The 19,646-nt window shown below is 37.2% G+C and overlaps 1 protein-coding gene across 8 annotated transcripts in view; it reads right to left on the bottom strand.

The window, feature by feature from the left end:
* Window positions 1–1,463: 1,463 nt before the first annotated feature.
* Window positions 1,464–19,646, bottom strand: part of LOC136825056 (uncharacterized) — a 136,040-nt gene continuing 117,857 nt past the window's right edge. For all 8 annotated transcript variants that reach the window (XM_067081113.1, XM_067081112.1, XM_067081117.1 and 5 more), the window contains 2 exons: window positions 17,107–17,276; window positions 1,464–15,652 (listed from right to left, as the gene is read on the bottom strand). In XM_067081113.1, the coding sequence (XP_066937214.1) occupies window positions 13,390–15,652; window positions 17,107–17,276 (2,433 nt within the window). In that variant the 3' untranslated portion in view covers window positions 1,464–13,389. The remainder of the gene's footprint in view (window positions 15,653–17,106; window positions 17,277–19,646) is intronic.

Raw genomic sequence — 19,646 nt, 5'->3', positions numbered from 1 at the left:
GGCTCTTGTTAACTTGACTATCCTTTGAGGAAAAGCGCCATCTAGCTACGGGTCAAACTCGTTCCAGGCCAGAATAAAATTTAATAATTTTCCTTATCGTACGCCCAGAGGTCGATGGGAGTGGTAACGTCTGATCTTCGTACCTTCTCGTGAAGAGGAACAAGTATACATACTTTTGAAACCTTGCAAAAAGATATTTACCTCCGTTTATACAAACGATAATTGATAAATTAATCTTTTTTGATAGCTCCAGAAACTCAAATAAATGTTCTTGCAAATAAATGAAGTTCGTGGAATGGATGCAATGGACATATGGTGGTAATAAGTAGTAATAATTTCTTTATAGAAAACAGAAACAGGAATGTCTTTATTAAAAGCGGTCTTTGCATTAAAGATTAATTTGCAGCAATTGAGATATCGGTGAAATTATGAGGAACGTGTAAATAGACCGCGAGAATAAATAGAACAACACTAAATAGCCTCATAGGGTGAGATTCCTTTTGGTCTTATCTACATAACCACAACACTATCTAGCCAGTGGCAAGCCAACAAACAGCGGGAATTTAAAATGTTTAGTGGTTTGGCTACTGCGGTCTTTTGGTAACGACTATGCTCTTCACAAGACCTCCAAATGAATCAAGAGTCAGGTTTTATAAGAATCAACGAATGTCTTTCCTCTAAGACTTTTGCAAGAATTTCCAAAATGCCTTCTACAAAATCCCAAGGCTGATTTAGAGTACCTGAGCGCCACACATGCCCAAGTGATGAAAAAATAAAAACTGACGTGAAGAGTGTTCAAAATAAGCAGTCTGACTTACGGGTTGGGTATCAAGAGACCGTCTCAAGTGTGGACAACTTCGAAACTAATCCCTTGGTAGTACATTTGACGTCAAATTTCTAGGTCCGAAAAACAAGCCCAGGCGCTTCGGTTCTTTGATGTTCCTAACATCGCTTAGAAAGAGGCCAACTCTGAAGTGGTGTCTTCAGTTCCAAGCTTTTGACTGTATTATTCTGTAATTTATATTATCTTGAACTGCAGCTATGAGGATAAAATGATTTGTTTTACTTAGAATTCCTCAAGTGATGGATTGCATTGAATTGCACCTATCAATCAGTACAGTATAAAGTGAAAAAAAAAATGCTATCTTTTACACAACACTGAAAAGTTGGTGTTCACTAATTTACGACTTTCTCTCATCTGTAATCTACATCTCCTACAATCCTGTGCTTTTGGAATAAAAGTTTTGTTAGCTGCAAGTAGTTTTATGAAACTCTTTTTAATATGGTGATGATGTATTTCAAAATGTTGCTTGCAGTCCTACGAAAGCATTCTGATATTTTGCATCCCTCAAGAAGTGGTTTTTGTAAACAAAATGCTTACATAATTAATTGACAATATAAAAGGACTAATGGTACAACCTATAAAACACTATGCATGAGGAACTTTCAATGAAACCAAGATAAAAGACTTTAAACATTTTATTAAAAATTGAGACATTATCACCGTAGTTCAGATAATGTTTTGCACTCTAGGAGTATACTTATTCATCCATCTTAATAAATATAATATTGAGACTTTCCAGATAAAATTTACATAAAATAATCATTATATACAGTCAACACATAATAAATAAATTTTAAGAGCCTTTCCACTAAGACATCAGGGCAAACATTTAAGGTTTCCTAAACCCCCAAAATAATGTGATATCATTTACTTGATTCACACAGCATAAGATATATGTTTTTTTTTAACTCTACATGAACAGATGGTCTTATGTTTAGCCACAGAAACAGGGAGAGATACAGGCTTGGAGAAATGAATGTAAAAACCAATCAAAGTAAGAAAAGCAGCCGATAGAAAGCATCCTAGAAATGAACCTTTTTCCCCTGTGAACACAACAAACATCGGTCGAATGCTAAAACTCAAACAGAATTATGAATCTGCTCTTTTGAAGACAGCAAAGGATTTCTGGTAGTCTTTATTAAATACACACAAACGTATGCATGCCAGTCTTAGGAAACTGAGGTCCATTCCCCGACTGGGCTCAAGATTGAAAAAATCCGCGAATAAAGGAACCGTCTTCAGAGAGAGGCCCACTTGTGTATCTCGTGCATTATGCTATATGTCAATTTTATGAAGTAAAGATTTTTGAAAAAATCAATGATGTAAAAGTTTGAACTGACTATATATACTGCATACAGGCTTCAAAATGGGTGACACAGAAATTTTGTGGAACACAGCCCAACAGAGTCAATCTACCTGTGCATATACGACAAAACAGAAGAATCAAGTGAGGTAAACTGATTACTACTTTACAAACAAAAAAAGGGTTGGGGACAGAAAATTTAATTTTTCATTCTCACAACAAAGTACATCTACAATGCAGAGTGAATGGCCAAGAATTATATTAATGATGCACACTGCTTACTTGTGAAAATGCTAAGGAGAGATACTTATACTATACTGTCTCCATTTACAGCATAAGCTGTATCCTGTATAGTCATTTGGCAGTACAAGGGAATATGACCCCTACATAATCTCATGCTATCAACTTTCACATACTTGCAAGGTTTCTATCTTATGTGTGGAGAGATATAGAATTCCTATTCCCTCAAAACGGGTTACACAGTACTGTTTGCTTTGCGTTACGTCTCATGATGAGAAGCTTCCAAAATGATCATCTCACCACCTTAGAACCATTCCATGCAATTTCACTTTTTATCTTATTTCCTACAGCGCTGGTTCATTTGAGAAACTGTGTGATTAATAATTTACCAGAAAATTCTAAGCCAAAATCAAAATCACAGTGAAAAAGAGAGGGGTCCACATATTCAAGTCAGAGAGGAGTATATTTACAGATCCAGTCCCTAAGGAATCTAAACAATTCATTGTACAGTACTACTGGAATGAAAATTCTAAGCAACGTCCAATAATTTGATTACTGTTAGTACGTATTATTACTGTGTTGTGATTCCATATACTGAGTGGAAACGAACGTTCACTGAATCTGCAAATGCTAACCCTTGGTCACACCTGAGGCAAGTTTGAGATCACATGACTACGTATTTTGGAATATCTCTATATTTTATCGTATATCATCTTTCCTGAGTTGTTAATACAGACTTTCATAAGTGTCCCATCAATAAGTGCTACACAAGAACGTTTCTTACATGCCTGGAAAACAAGTGCTCAGTGACAGATTCTTGAGGAGTCGAGTACATTCGTTCATGTACTGAATTCCAGATATGGAAGTGACTTACTGTATTAATAAACCTGCAATTTGATATTATCTATGACGGTCAGATACTAGGGGCAAATATGTTGTCAAAAAGTGAATCAATCAAGGCTTACACGAACCATAGTACAGTAATAAAAAGACCAACTGAAAAAAAATAGGACAAGTCTTGGTAAGACTCATTCTCTTACGATGATTTTAAACCGGTACACACAAAGCATATGAAGTGATCAGAGGAAAATAGGAAATTACTTTGACAAAATCCAATACCTCAATAAAACATCAATACGGCCATAGTACAGATTACATAATGCAATGGCATAAGATCCAGTCGCATACCAGTACTGATGGGAAAAGCTGGGTCTTAACATCTGATATGATTTTCACTGAACACTTGCCCCAAGGCAATTAACTTTGGAAACTCAAACATGACTCAGGCAAACTACTGTAAGTGTGATTAACAATTTTGGATACTGTAGCTTAAGGTTAATAAGAATGACAGGTTTAGCAGTTTTGTCAAGCATCCACAGAAATAAGGTATGCAATGTTACATCAAAACATCTACCATCCCGACATAAAGACTCTAAGATAAAAATGATCATGATAGAAAATTATAATTCCTTCACGTGAGATTCTCTTCTTACAATATGGTTTCACTTCAGAATAGTTTTCGTAGAATAGTAAGCAAAAGAAACTGAAATTTCATCATTTCAAATTACAGTACAATCAAGTAATACAAAAACAGCCAAACCTGTCACAAACCATTGCATTATTGAGCAAAACATAAACAAAGTATTAATGCGTAGATTACATAGAAATACTGCCACGAAGAATCAAAAAGTTAGCTAACAAGAGGACTACTATGACAGTTATAGAAATAGAGTTCTGTATCCCATAAATAGTCTGACATAAAAGCAATGATATATGGAATTCTTCACTGATTGGGCATAATTCAGGTACTTATTTACAATTCCCATTTGCAAAATTTATTTCTATTTAGCCAATAGAACATTAATAGCCATATACTTTAATACTGTGTTCACATCGTAAAACGCGTTGAACTATTGCATTTGAAACAATTCTCATTAATAGTGCTCTGGTCATAACAGTGGCTGCAGAGATAAACTGTCTACATTAATTTACGAAGTACAAATGGGTATCATCAGCTTGTGTGTAGGCTATTAGGCACAAACTTAGGCTAAAATGATTGTGAAAGAATTACGATGAGTCTTATTCACAAACCATGCTGATGCGAGATTAAGTATTCTCCCTAAGTTAATCTTGGGTTGGTGGTGGTGTAATATTTCATTATATTAGAAAAAATTTGAATATCATAATTTTTGGATGTCTTACTAGTAAGAAAAAATTGTTTTCTATTGTTCTGACAAATTTGCCAGGAAGCACCGGGTAGACTTTCTAAAATCACTAACTGCATTTATCCACAATCTCATACTTCCAAGACACGACCTTCAATACTGGTGAAATCTTTTTCCACAAATGCTTTACAAGATGCGGACTGGCTTCTCTATCAGTTGCTTTCTTTCAGATCAGTCCACACCTAAAACATGACAGCAGTGAAGACCCAGACAAAGAAGAATAGAGATTTGGATAGTGGAGTACAGTATCTGTGTATATGCACTTTGAGCAAGGTTTGATGATGGGCTGAGAAGGGAATTCCTAATGCTTTGGATTATTTGAAACAAGCTTTCCTTTTAACGACTTGGCAATATAATGCTGTAGGCTGCTCTTTGTGCTAAACCCTTTCTATAACTAAACATAAGGTTTATATCATAAGAAGCCCGTTAACTATCATGTTGAGAAGGAAGTTTTCATCATGTCACTCTAAGCATTGGACTGGGGATGGCGACCTCTGCGGTCACAGAATTTTCTCCATTCTACGACACGTGAAATGAAATGGAGAAAACCTTACACGTACCTTCGGAACAAAATCCAGTGTCTTTGATTAACAGTGGTGCTACTTCCTTAGAACAACATTATGGGGGGTTGGGTGGGTGGAGGGGTGTGATCAACATGTATGTAGGCAACAGTAAATCATAGGCTGTACAACACTAATCATGTATATCAATTCAAATTTACCTGCAATTCTTTGTACCTCAAGATTTCACTGAAATGATAAAGAAATTCCGGTGAAAAAAAAACTGCTATGCAGCACAATATATTGCATTTACTGTGCGGCAAACTGTATAGATGCATCGTCAAATGACAGCACGAAAGAGATGCACAAGGGACTCATAACCAGACTTTGTGATACGGACATGAGATGATGAAGCTCCTTTGACAACGACAGTGCTCTAATACATGTACTATGTACCCAGTTCCCTACTCATGCTTCCAGGAGGTCTATCAGAGAATTGAGGGGGTGGGGGGGAGAAGTACAATAACATATTTTGATTATTGCACAGGATTCTGTTTCTTCCTTTTTAATTTATAACTGATTTGTACCAGAAGAGCAGAAATGTCATGATATACGCAAACTTCTTGATTGGAGATACTGCTCAGTAGAGTTGTATATAGGCTTTTCATTGGCTAGTACAGATTCTTTCCCTATATCTATTTCAATAACATTATTCTTACAAAGTAAAAATAAAAGGGTGATAATCATTAACATAAAAAAAAGCTCTACTTCAAAATGAGTTGGGTTTCAAAACATTCTAGATCACAAACAGAGGTTTTTCTACAAGTGTTACTTAAATGCAAGTGCTAAAACGATTAATGAAAAATATAGCAGCGCAATATAACAAAATTAACACCTTAACATTTCGATGTATTAAATTGCATTTTATGCTTAAGCTACTACATCTTAATGCAAAGTTTTACATCTAATTCAGATGGGGATATATTTTTACTTCAGTTACAGAAGTTAAACCTAATCTAAATTATGGCGCTTCACCGCGAAGCGCAAATAAAATAAAAGAAATTTTACAATTCCTATATCTGGGTCATATCACAGCCAGTCACACCTGTTGGTGCTCTTCTTCACTATCCTCAGCTAGAACTTTCTTCGGGAAGAAGTTTAGCCGTGTGCATCGGTTCTGCCTAAGATCCACTATTCAGAACGACCAGAACTGTATGTGAAAGCTTTTGCCGACACTGCACCTTTCACATGTACAGGCATTAAAGGGAAAAAAAACTTTCTGAATTCAATTCTCTGCACTGTGTGAAGGGTAAGTGAAACGGAGTTTCAGCACGCAGCACAGAAAAAGGTTTCACATACATTACAAGTCCAAAAACCTCAAACTGTTAACAAAAAGCAGTTTACAAGGGTTATGACAGTTTTTTTTCTGAAATAGTTTAAATTTTTTGTTTTTGCTTTACATGTTGTGATACATACTGGCAATATTTTTACTTGAGGACCAAAGTAGAAGACCAGTTTTTCTTTTTTTTGCTTTTTTTGTGTTTTTTTTTTATGTTTTTTTGCTATTATATAGTAACTTTATAAACTGGGCCCCACACATACAAAAACACACATGCGAGGAAGTCCAGAATCTGAGCACCCAAAAGATCACAGTTCTCTCCTAAATTAAAAAATAAAAATAAAAACAAAAATACCCTTATTACCAATGCTGCATTTTTCATTCGTAACAGTACTGTACTTCGTACGAGTTCGCTCAATACGTCATATGTATGGAAAGTGTTTTGGAAAGCAACAGAATGTTAAAACTGGATCTTTAATTTTGACATGCAAGGCTCAGATGACTTCTCACATCACAAAACTGTTCATGTTCCTATGTCACCGCTACGAAAGTCAGGTCTATTGTCTTATTCCTGTTTCCAAACACATTTAAACATACACGGGTTATATATATTGAATAAGATAGAATACTAATAATAGTTGCCCTGTACATATGTAGCTCCTATTGTTACACACACAGACATACACAGTGAGCATCTTATGAGCATCATGTTAATACCAGGGAGGAAATACCTGGCCAATGTATGAACCTGAATTACAATTGAAACGCCATCATACAATGCGCTGCTTTCCTTCGATCGCTATTAACAAGACACGGGAAGTGCTGGAGACTTCCCTCATTAGCCTAGCCATCTGGACTCTGAGAGAATCCATCGTTATCTGACACAGTGTAGAGTACGCTGTGATTACACACTTTTTTATTTATTTAAACTTTCATTTCCTTTTACATGAATGATTGATACCATAGTAGGGCTGATGTTGTGATGGATACCAATGGTAGTGGCCATTCTTATGAGAGAAGACTTTACCATACTTTATAATCATCAACTAACAGTCTTCAGCAGTTAACCTCTGTGAATTCTTTGAATGGTTCAAAATTTACACACGACCTTCACTGAAGTCTCTTGATTGGTGATTATGACATTGCTACAGTAATTATGATAATGTTAGCAATAAAATATTTATATACATAAGTCACCTACGTTTAAACAAGTGCGAAAAACACTCAAGGTGCTTAAAGATTTCTGCTACTTTCATATGGAAGAGGATGAGAATCTGGTAAATATCCCACAGTGATGAACACTCAGCCATAGCCATCCAGGTATGTATTCAACAGAGAGTACTGCTGGTCCAAGTATGGCTGTAATGAAGCCTTCATCCCATGAAAGCTCTACCACTAATGCTTGTGTCAAAAAAACAAGTGACACAGCATTTACAATGCTGAAAGGATAATAAAAAATGGTTAGGGAGGAAAAAAAAGGCTTAGAGGCTTTACCCACAGTACACCCATGAGGCGACTGCAGTCCACCTAAGATATAAGTGACGAAGTACTTTATGCCATTATCAAACCAAAATGTATTGCAACCTATCTCTACAAAGTTCATAAATACCCATGCTAAATCAGATCCTAAAGGTGAAACATAATAAAATACAGAAAAATACTTGAAACAGCCAAAGTGCTGTTACACTTGATGTCAACTCTTGGTTTGTGCATTGGATAGCTAGAATCCTTTGCCACACTGGTAACAGTGGAAAAGTTAAACCATGAAGGTGTAATGAACATTAAGAGGAAGCTAAGTATACTAAAAAACATCTTGAAAGTGCATTAGCTAGCAGTACGGTATATTTGGTCTCTTGCATCTCAACAAGACGGCTCAGTGATAAGAGGAATTTTCGGCACATACCTGCTTTCAATCAAAATGTTCCTCATCATAAAACTGGGTCACAATCATGCTGTCATTGTCATGCAATGTTATTATTATTAATATAAAGTTTTCTGACACTAATGTATCTGTCAAGTGATATTTCTATTGCTATGTGGATGACTGAAAGAACTACAAATTCTAATATTTGGAGGTAGTTTTGGCCAGCCTTCGAGTGCCTTTTCTCTAACCTCGGACACTATTCATTACTCGTCTGGGTCGGAGGAAGATAGCAGCAACGCGCATATGTTATCAACGAATGTAAGGTCGAATAGGCAGATCATTAGACACACTTCCCTTTGAATAACGAGAGGAATTCTTCAAACTTACCCGGTGATTTACAGTGCTCATGTAGACTTACTCAGCTAATAACACTACTGGATTAAACTCATCCAACAATCATAATGGTCAGTGAAACTGGCACTTCCCAAGTGCTCGATTAAACGACTTCCTCTGAGAATCTGAACTCAAAAATGTAAGTATTCTATCTCAGATAATGCCAACTTACATTTACTTAAGTTCAACCTAAGCCTGTTTACTCTAGTGACAATCTCAGTCTGTTCTTATTTTTAGTAGCCATAGTTGATGCATTCATTCCTTACAACTTAGCATTTAGACAAGATAATATATGTACTATATATTTAGAGCCTCATTTTTATAAATGGGGCTTAATTCAGAAAAGAAACTTCATAAAAAACATCCTTGAACATTTGCAATCAAACTAAAAGCCCAAGTAGCCTCTTGCACCTCTGATCATGTCCTTGGTGATGCTGACTGTGAAGTAGAAGAGTCAAGGAAAAGGTTCACAAAATCATCTTCCTTAGTCTACCTATGAATGATCAGATGATGTAAGCTGCATACTTGACCTAAAAGTAGTGTTTAGTCCCATTTCCCGGAGACAAATTAGTTTAAGAGTACTGCATATGATCATCAACTGCAGAGAATTTGCTGCGAGTAATACAGAAAGTAAGAAAAAACAAGGTTTAAACAGTTCATACTTTCAGTTTGACCTTAAGAAGAATTTGGGTTACTATATTCTTCCCCCGGCACCCACGTCACTGTCAAACACACCGGACGTGACTACGCGAGGGTACTGTGGTAAACAGCAGTTAGCCTAATTGAGCACATTCTGTAGAACAATAACAAGGAGGGAACAGGACACCTCAATGATATAGCTTAATTCACCAATTTTGAAAATATATAATATAAAACTCAATAATCTTGACCACGAGGCTCCTAAGTCCAGTGGTACTGAAAACACTGTGCCACGGGCCGTCTGGGTTATGATCCTTTGAAGTTGGTGAACTACTCTAATCACAAGATTTGAGACACATGATTAAGTTCCCAAGGCTCCCTCTTCTGTACAAACACATTTGTATAATACATGGCAGCTCACTCTGTATTTCGGTCAGATGAGCACACAAACTTAAAATACGTAACAGAACCAGTAACAAATTTATAAGGTTGTTGTTTGGGAGGCCTAATAGAGCCAATAAAAATATATACTTTACATACAGTACAATTAATTTAGCTTATCTAATGCCTTGGAAACTTACCATCTGAAGTTCAAACTGTACATACAACAAATGCACGCAGCAAAAAATAGACATATGTATATATTTATATATATAGTAGTCCAACAAAACACATGCCGATGTAATAATAATACACATTATTATTATGCTTTAGCCTTGCCTCTGCAAGCAAACCACATAATGTAATTTATTTTATACATGAATCTTAGTGCCTTTGTCATTACATCAGACAATAATATACCGTATATATATATATAATTCTTAAACCGTTTCTATTGTAGACACTTCTGCCTGATGGACTACGTTACTCTCCTAACCATTCACATGCAGGGTTCATCTATTCAGATAGTTGCATTCAACACAAGACACTGTACATGAAACAAGCCTGTCACATGGTAGTATTCGCATCTGCCCAACGCCTTGCCAACATACATACAATTCAGGCTCGGGTTTCCAATTTATTTTTCCGAGGATGGTGCCGCACCAGTACGTTTCTCTATGTCATGTAAAGATGCACTATCATGGATGATGCCCTGTGCTTACGATATTAACGCTATCCATAGCAGACAAGCAAGCCCTTGATACCACATCTCTCTCGGCATAGAGAACATACCGTGGCAAGTACCATCGTCATTCAGTGGGAGTTCTATGGACTGGTTCATGACACTGCACCTGAAATTAGGTTGGTTGGAATCCTAACAGACCCAAAATACTAGAGATAAGAATAAACCAGCCAAGACAATGGCTTATTGTATTTTGCACAGTGAAACCAAACGCGAACAAAACAAAGCCTAATGTAACGCTGATTCATTCCGCTGAATAAATCAGAGCTTCTGATACAAGTAATCAAGTGCTCTTTCATGTCTCACTTTCTATTGCTTTTGCTGCTGTCACAAGCTTTTGTGGTTCCTCTCGCTGAATAGTCTGTGTTCACCTCATCAAAAGGAGGTCAAGCATCAATACTCTGGTATTATGCATATATGGGTGAAGTTAAAATGCTTGTTATGAAACAGTTGTTCACTAACACCTTTTGGGGGCAATTGCAATATGCATAACACAGTAAAGACCTTTCATGGATAAAGTTTCCCCAAAAGTTCTCGTGCTACCTTCCTTTACTCTTAAAGTTTGTTGTGTGGCACCTCTGAAAATAATGAACAGCTCGCAGCAGGTTCACTAGACTCTGCATTTGACTCGTATGGTTTCTAAACCATATTCTTGGCCATTAAAGCCTTATCAAAACTGGTTAACATGGCATCATACTGACTTAGAAACTGCACTGACAGCTATGGTAAAGATACCTGGTAATTTCTCATGATGGCTACACACATTTCAAATGATTTGAGCAGCATTTTCTCGTAAAATCCAGACTTGTCCTAACGGATCCTAACTTTACAGGGGATTGGATTACAAGCCTCATCCAAATGTCAACATTTGGAATAGGTTAGTTTTGCGATGGACTTTCAATTATATCATGTCTAGACCCTCTTAAATTATAGGAAGGTGCTTTGACAAACAACCAATTATTCCACATCCATTATTCATGTGGCACAGCTGAATGACTAAATAACAATAAACTTAAGTGTTCAGGTTTTGAAACAATTCTGTTGGTAAAAGGAGCTACCTTGAAGAGAGCGCCCTGAATGATCGTTAACGTAAAAATGATTTAGGAACATCCAGAACATAGCCCTGAAACATACCCTCATCAAAAGTAATGCAAAATAAAGTACAAAAGTGGGAGTAAAAAATCTAGACTAAAATGGCAATCACTGAAAGTTGCAATCTTTACCACACTGCTGTATCTGACTGGAATGCAGAAATGGATGGCTGAAACTTCTTTAGTGACTTTATGGGGCTTTCAAACTCTTAATAGCAGTAATCATTATGGAGCATATATATTCAGCAAGAGATCTATTGAGTGTATGTACAAAATAAAAAGCATTTGCATGGACTACTGTCAGTAAATATTGGCATATGGAAGATGACTGTTACACATATAGAAAAAATAAGAAAAAACACCTGACTTCTTCTTGTACTGCAAATAGGCAATTATAAAAAATGCACATCGGATATGATACAACGTATCATAAAACATTAGAGTATTAACATTAAAATTGTGCTTGAAGATGCATTACTAGTGCTGGCCATTAGATTCTTTCCTGTTTCCAAATTTCTTACAGTAATTAAACATTCCTTTAAAGTTTTCACCGAAACAACAAATTACTGTATAATTCAAAGTTCAAATTCTAATCGTGCAAAAAAGAATCCACTGTTTCTTTTATGTAGTAAATCCGAGGAAATTTAAAAATCACGGGGAAAAACTTTGTTTCCAACTTGCCCTACTACTACTAAGAATAATATTCAAATTTCACATTGTGTTTTAATGAAAAGATAATTGAGCCAATCAAGAGATCAAAAAACACCATTCTGGATACACTAACTGCTTTTAGAAAAAAAGGTGAAGGAGACTGCTTAAAATTTTCATGAAGAAATATCATATCACAAAGGCACATTGCCATGTACTACTTTATGTTAGGTTCATAACAAAAGTCTAAATGAGATCATTTTATCAATGCTGCACTTCTCTTCTAAAATATTCGTTTATAAAACATATTTACATGAAAAAATCTTGATTAATACCCTACATCTGTAATGTTAAAGCAGTTTTTTTAGAACACCTTTGGCTGCCAGCACTGAATCAACTCAATCCCCAATACCTGAGATTTTTCTGCAAAGAAGTTTCAGCTAATATAAATTAATCCTGTTAAGCTACAAAAAGAATTCCTGGATAACATCAAGAGATTTACGAATTCATGTGATCTTGTAGCAAATTTTCCAACTTTCTGTGGCCCACCTTAGCTAGTCTGGTATTTTATAAGAGCTTGTTTGTGTGGCTGAGCTGTTTTGTTTTCTCACTAATCTAATAATCCCAGCAGTTGTAAGCTCAGCTTGTCTGACTGTATGACTGGAAAATAGCTACACAGATAACAAGAAATTATATTGGAACATTAACAATTTTTGTATTCACGATACCTGTCGAGTGAGGTAGAAGTAGGTAGTTGGGAGGATAAACTCAAATGTTTCAAGCACACAAGAACCTGTACATTGTTGTATTATACTGTACTGTACTTAGGTTGTTGAGTTTTATGGCCGGAGTTGGAAGGTAATCTTGTACAAATAATTGTCACTTGAGAACCTTTATATGCAAATTCCTATCACTAGGCTTTACAGCAATATGAAGCATATTTAATCTGTTTGCTTTGACAACAAAAATGAGAATTTTGCACATGAAACTTCTACAGCGAGGATTTGGGCAGTATGCGAGATGAGGTCACTATGATAACTGTCACAACGGCTCTAATCTATAACAATAAACATCATCTAATAATGAGCTCTACAGCTAGAACCTATAGCAGGAACCCGCTTGGAATACATAAACATTAACATATAGTGGTCACTGTCACATGAAACTAAATGCCCAAGAGTTAAGGTGCAGCCCCAAGTGAGTTGCCATGTTCAGGCTCTTGGTAGTTGGACAAACTGTTGTCAGACTCGTGAAGTGAAGAATGGGAAGGTGCTGGAGAGGTTAGCAGAGACGATAAGGGTGAACTCATGCTAGATGTTACACTGAGTCCAATCCCACTGCTGCTGGTGTTGCTGCTGCTACTGACATTCTGAGGTTCTTCTTTGAAGGGCAAGGGAGAAAACAGAGCCATGAATCCCTTGTTGTATTGGTCACTTAAGGGAGCAGGACTGTACGGAGCTTGAGGATACGGAGGTGGATTGAGGTATGTGCTTTCCTCCAAAGGAGACTGGCGGTCAGAGTATGCAGTCTCGGGTAATGGTTGCTCCAGTACGTAACTTTCTTGGTTAGGAATATATGGTGCAGGCGATGCCGTCAGATTGACTGGGTGGGGAGAAGGGCTGGATATATCAATCAGACTCTGAGACAACTCGAGGGACTGAGGAGAGTTCAGAAAAGCCCCAGGTTTCATGTCTTGATACTGATTAAGTAGATTGCTACTTGAGGTAAGAATCTGAGAAACAGATGAATTCGGGCTTGGACTTAAGCTGTGAGATATGTCGAGCATGGTATGCATGTTCTGAGTGATGCTTGCAGTTGGGGACTGCAAGATTCCAGGTGATGGTGGAGGTTGGTGTATACTATGGGGAGACTCCATCATGCTGTGAGGTGACTGGATAATGCTCTGAGGTGACTGAAGCATGCTGTGTGGTGACGGCAACATAGAATGGGGAGACTGTAACATGCTGTGTGGAGACTGTACCATACTCTGAGGTGAGTTACAGTGTAGCGGGGGAGGACTACTTATCAAGCTGCTCTCCTGCCCACTGGGCTGTGTAATTTCAGATTCCATTGTCTGCAACATCTGCTTCATTTGCTCTAAACCATTACCCTGAAGCATCTGTTTCATTTGTTCTATATCCATCCCATTCAGCATTTGTCTTATCTGTTCTCCAGTCATGCTTTCCACCACACTCTTTACCTCTTCTGTAGTTGGAGAGCCAGATATAAGACAGTCATGGCGATTTATGGTTGAAATCAATGCACTCGGACTGGCTGAAGTGATACTTCTTTGCCGAACAACCATGCTCTCAAAGAGTTCGGAATGACGCTTAAGACTCTGAAGGGCTCGTATAAGACCGTCATAAATTGACTTGCCGTTGAGCTCTCCAAATCTCCAAGCAATATATTGTTGCAAAATTCTCTGGAAGTTGTTAAGATGTGTTTCCTGTCCGTCCATATTAAATACTATAATAAGAACAAGAAGATAAGCCATTCGAGTGTCGACATTAAACATGCGAAGACCGCTGAGAATTTCCTGGAACTTACTAAATACCTCTGGTGACATCGCTCTCTGGATCATTGTCATATTGGTGATCATAGGCTGATTAGGAGAATGAACATTGTGATAGCTGCCAGTGTCTTCTTTCAAGAAACTTGAAGCAAACACGAGAGCAATGACAGTGATGTTCTTTTTAATAGCTGCTCCCTGTTGCACTGAAGGGAGACTGCTAAACTCTGGAAACTGTCTAAGGAATTTTGTAAGCCTCTCTGCAAATCGTCCATAAGTAGACATCACATCTGACTGTGAATTTTCTGGATATGGCAATTCCTGTTCAACCAACTTTATGTTGCTTACTACTCGATTTATGAATTCAAATTCCTTGGCGTCAAGATAACGCGAAGCTGGATTGAAGACTCGTTCCACTGACATGTCCTCCTCGTCACTTTCTCTCTTGATTCCCCGGCACATGGTCCTCACGGGACTCTCTTCCTTTGTGGTTACTGGGTGATGGAGGCCTTCGCTGGGATGATGTGGTGCAGGAGGAGGTATTGGCCCATACTGTATTGGTGCAACCGTCCCTGTTATTGGAGTTGGTGGGGAACTGTTTGGAGAGGAACCTGAGCTATCCAGGTCCACTGGATGTGCCGGGGGCTGATACGTGGGCAGTACACCACTTGGCTGATAAGGGGGTTGTGAATTTTTCGAGGATGAGCTGTCTTTAGGACATACACTAGAGGAATAAGACCCTGAGTTTGTACCTCGTCCACCACTGCCACCTGTATTACCACTGCCAACTCCACCTCCTCCACCACTTCCACTACCAGCACTGCCTGACTGGTACATCATCCTCTTTGTGAGCCTCGTCTTCATAAGCTGCAACCTCTCCTCCTCGCTCATTACCCATGATTTTGTCATACCAATGCTCTCGCATTTGGTAAACCTGTTGGGAGGGAGAAAGAGTATTTAAGTTCTATTCCTCTGTCAAGGGTATTATTTACGCTTTGATTCAGCTATTACATATATATCTCTCTGTTGTATTACCCCACCACTTTTGAATAACTGGACAGAATTTTCATACAACTGCACGTTCAATATTTACAATTTACTTTTAATCATTAAAAATTTAGCTTGTACAGAAATCTTCAATACTGTATATTGATGTAAATGACATAAAACCTCAGCATGAAAAAAAGCTAGTGGAATGAATAAACAAAAGCTTATAATTGTAAAATTATATTAGACATATCTTCATCCAACAAATCATATAAGAATTCAGATACTGAACCCAAGTGACAGCCTTCAAAACCACTGAGTGCCGACTGGTATGCAAATTACTATAATTACATTCAACCTTACAATTGCACTGACTTTATAGGAACACTATCTACATTTTTGAAGTGTTAAAACTGAGAACTATTCAATGCATTCCTTCAACATATTTCTTATTTCTACTAAATATATGTATTAAAAATTGAGGGGATTGTAAAAACTGTAAGGATTTCCTGAGACTTTCCATTGTGAAATCCTAATTTTTGTGAGGGATATTATTACATACTATCAGAGGATGTTCTTCAAAATGCCACACTTTTATTAGTTCCTGAGGCTTTACAAAATACTATCTAAATAATCTCATGCAAGAAGTATATACTGTACCGATATAAATTAAAAAACAATAAACTAAACATCGGGAACCAGCTAATATAAAAGTTACTAATATTAAAAGGAATAGAAATTAAAAAAAAATAGACAATTACTGGAACGAAAAATATCAAAGTTCCTTAGAAATAACACAAAAAATACTAGCAAAATTCTCTACACAATATTCTGAACCATGAAGAATAAACAGTAAAAAACGACTGACTAAAAAAAGTAATCTGGCATCCAGCTCACTGGCGACAGGAAAAGGTCCAAAATCATCGATAATTTTTCACTTGTTTAACAAATCTTTACAATGTTTCCTGTCGAGGCAATGAATCTAGTCAAGGCATAGTAGACAAGCTAGTTTCTCAAAATATTTTGTGATAAGCCTTGGTGCATCATTATATCCTCAGAGGGAATGATGGGCAGAAATGTCTTTCCAGTTCCTGATAACTATACATTTTATAACTCGTCTGTTCTAGATTTTTATGTCCAGACGTTGTCTATCTTTCCTTGGCGGTCACCAATCCACGTGACTAATGGACCCAATAATGTTTTACTTCCTGACAGAACGGCCAGCGGTATGGCGAATGTGTTACTGGGACGGGCGTACCACCCTACTGGTGAGTGGCCATGGCAAATTTGGGTTATTTGCCAAGTCCTCTCTCGTAATAATAATACAGATAATAATAATATGAACAGTAACAAAACAAGAATACGACACAATAACGGAAAGATGAAATTCATTTCACTTACCTGCAGTATTTGCAAAACTTTCTGGATGCAATGGATATTGCACACTTTTGGTCCCCTCCGCAACGGAAGTGTTTGTAAGCATCATTCTGAACGGAGCGTCTAAAGAAGGCCTTGCATGAGTCGCACGAAAGGCCTCCGAAGTGCAGTGACTTGGCTATGTCCCCACACACCTGCAATGCATGTGGCGAATTAGCTCAAGCAAACATCGACTGCATGAAGTAATAACTTTCCACGCTCAGTGCATCCCAAGAAGAAGAAGGAAACACAACACAAGTATTTATGAGAAACATTGTATTTCTGTACCAATGTAAAATAACACAGATACACTCACATACATATATATACACATATATTGTTTTACATCGGATTTACTATTCCTTCGGAATAGCTTACATCCAAAGGGAGTTATAACTGATAATCTGACTATTTCTCAGTATTTTTGCATACTCTTTCCACAAGATCCAAAGGTCTTGCTTCCCAATGAAATCACTCAAATTTGACAGGCAGTGTGAAGGTTATTATGGTAATGCAGTACAAACAATCTGGCTTTCTCTTCTCTCTCATACTCACACATACAAACCCACACAATATATATATATATATATATATATATATATATATATATATGATATAGAGAGAGAGAGAGAGAGAGAGAGAGAGAGAGAGAGAGAGAGAGAGAGAGAGAGAGAGAGAGAGAGAGAGAGCAACCGCACACATTAGTCAGAAAACCCGGCTAAAAGCGTATTATAGATGTTTTCCTCAAGTTTTTCTAAGCCTCTTATGACGGACTTATCTTCTTGATCTAGACAATGCAAGATCGAGACAATGTAGGATCTAAGTTCATAAGGAGGTCCGCTGTTGCCGTTGTCGGTCTCTCTCTTCAGACTCAAAAAGCGAACGGCAAAATTTCTCTGGAAAGATACTTTGTAAGATATGACAACATTTTTGCATGCTTTTGTTAAACTTGACTTCTCCGCCCGTCTGTCTGTTTGGATCAAAACTTGGAACTCAATTTTCGACCTGTTCCCTTTGTCCGATGGACTTGAAATTTTGCATGGTTACTCAATCCCGGTGACAGTACAACCTTACAAGATCAGTGGGTTAGCAGTGGCCGCTAGCGACCCTACAGTGACCTCTCCCAGTATCAGGATTTGTATGAAACTCTTCGGAGTTTTCATACCTTCTTTGACTCGGTAGACTAAGTTAACAACTCTACGGATTTTTCAAACCTTCTTTGGCTCGACAGGATATCTTGTTCAAGTTTTTTTGGTTACGGTACATTCATAAAACGGTTACAATTTCTGTCAAAACTAAAAAGTATGAAATAAAATATATAAAAAATCTTTTAAAACGCTTTTATTAAAATGCACTGAAATATTTATTGTAGCATTTCCTCCAATGTTTGGCGCCCACACTTTTATTTTTGTAGACTTGATTCACTGTAAGAAAATCCAGGTGTGTCTCAAAAAATTATTTACTTCTGTAATTATAAAGGTTTAAGATGAAATATACTTTATCAAGAAACTTATTTTTCTTCACCACACCTTTTTCCATCTTTTTTTTTTTTTTTGGGGACTCAGGTGGCGCTAACCTTCCCGTTCTCGCCAAGATTTTTTTGGGGATGAGGCTGTTAGCCCCATTCTGTTTTCCCACCCACCTGTAACCTACCACAGCTGACTAATCGCAGTATACTTAACTGGCTGCTTAGTTCAATAGAGGCACAATGGATTTTCCAGAAAACTGACCCAAGGCATTTCTCCTCCATGATCCTCCCATTTCTCAATTTGCACTGTTTTGGAGTTCTGGATTTATATATATATATATATATATATATATATATATATATATATATATATATATATATATATATATATATATATATATATATATATATATAATAAACAAGAGAATACCTGACAGTCATCTAATCACTACATGGCTTCCATTTTTTTCTTTTACATCAAACAAACCCCAGTTTCTCAGAGGTATCAGAGCGTCAGAGATCCGTGACTGTTATTTGGGCAGTTAAACGAAAAGCTGAAATACAAGGAAACGGCAGTCGCTTTCAGACTTCGCGTGAAATATAATCAATACACCTACTGATCCATTCACGGAAGTTTAAGGTCACAAGCGGAGGATGATCTCTATCCCTCATTCTGCTCATTGTTATGAAATAGGTCCTTAAATTTACATGAAAGTATTTCAACTGTCTCAGTGTCAGAACCAGCTCTCCCCCCAACCCCCTTTTTTTGGGATTTGCTCATATTTATAAATCCGCCAATTCTCTCAGTGAATCTGCTTTCAAGATTTAAATTTCCCGCTGACCACAAAACCTTCCTTTTAGTTTTCTGTAAAAGAAAACTACTGAGATGGCTATTTGTCTGTCCGTTATCAGATCTTAAAAACTACCGAGGCTAGAGGGCTGCATATTGGTATGTTGATCATCCACCCTTCAATCATCAAACATACCAAATTGCAGCCCTCTACCCTTGTAGTTTTTAATTTATTTAACGTTAAATTTAGCCATAATCGTGCTTCTG

This window comes from Macrobrachium rosenbergii, chromosome 36 (assembly GCF_040412425.1).
Source record: "Macrobrachium rosenbergii isolate ZJJX-2024 chromosome 36, ASM4041242v1, whole genome shotgun sequence".
In the NCBI taxonomy this organism is placed as follows: domain Eukaryota; kingdom Metazoa; phylum Arthropoda; class Malacostraca; order Decapoda; family Palaemonidae; genus Macrobrachium; species Macrobrachium rosenbergii.
The sequence above is the reverse complement of the archived record's forward strand: the minus strand, read 5'-3'. Positions and strand labels throughout refer to the sequence as shown.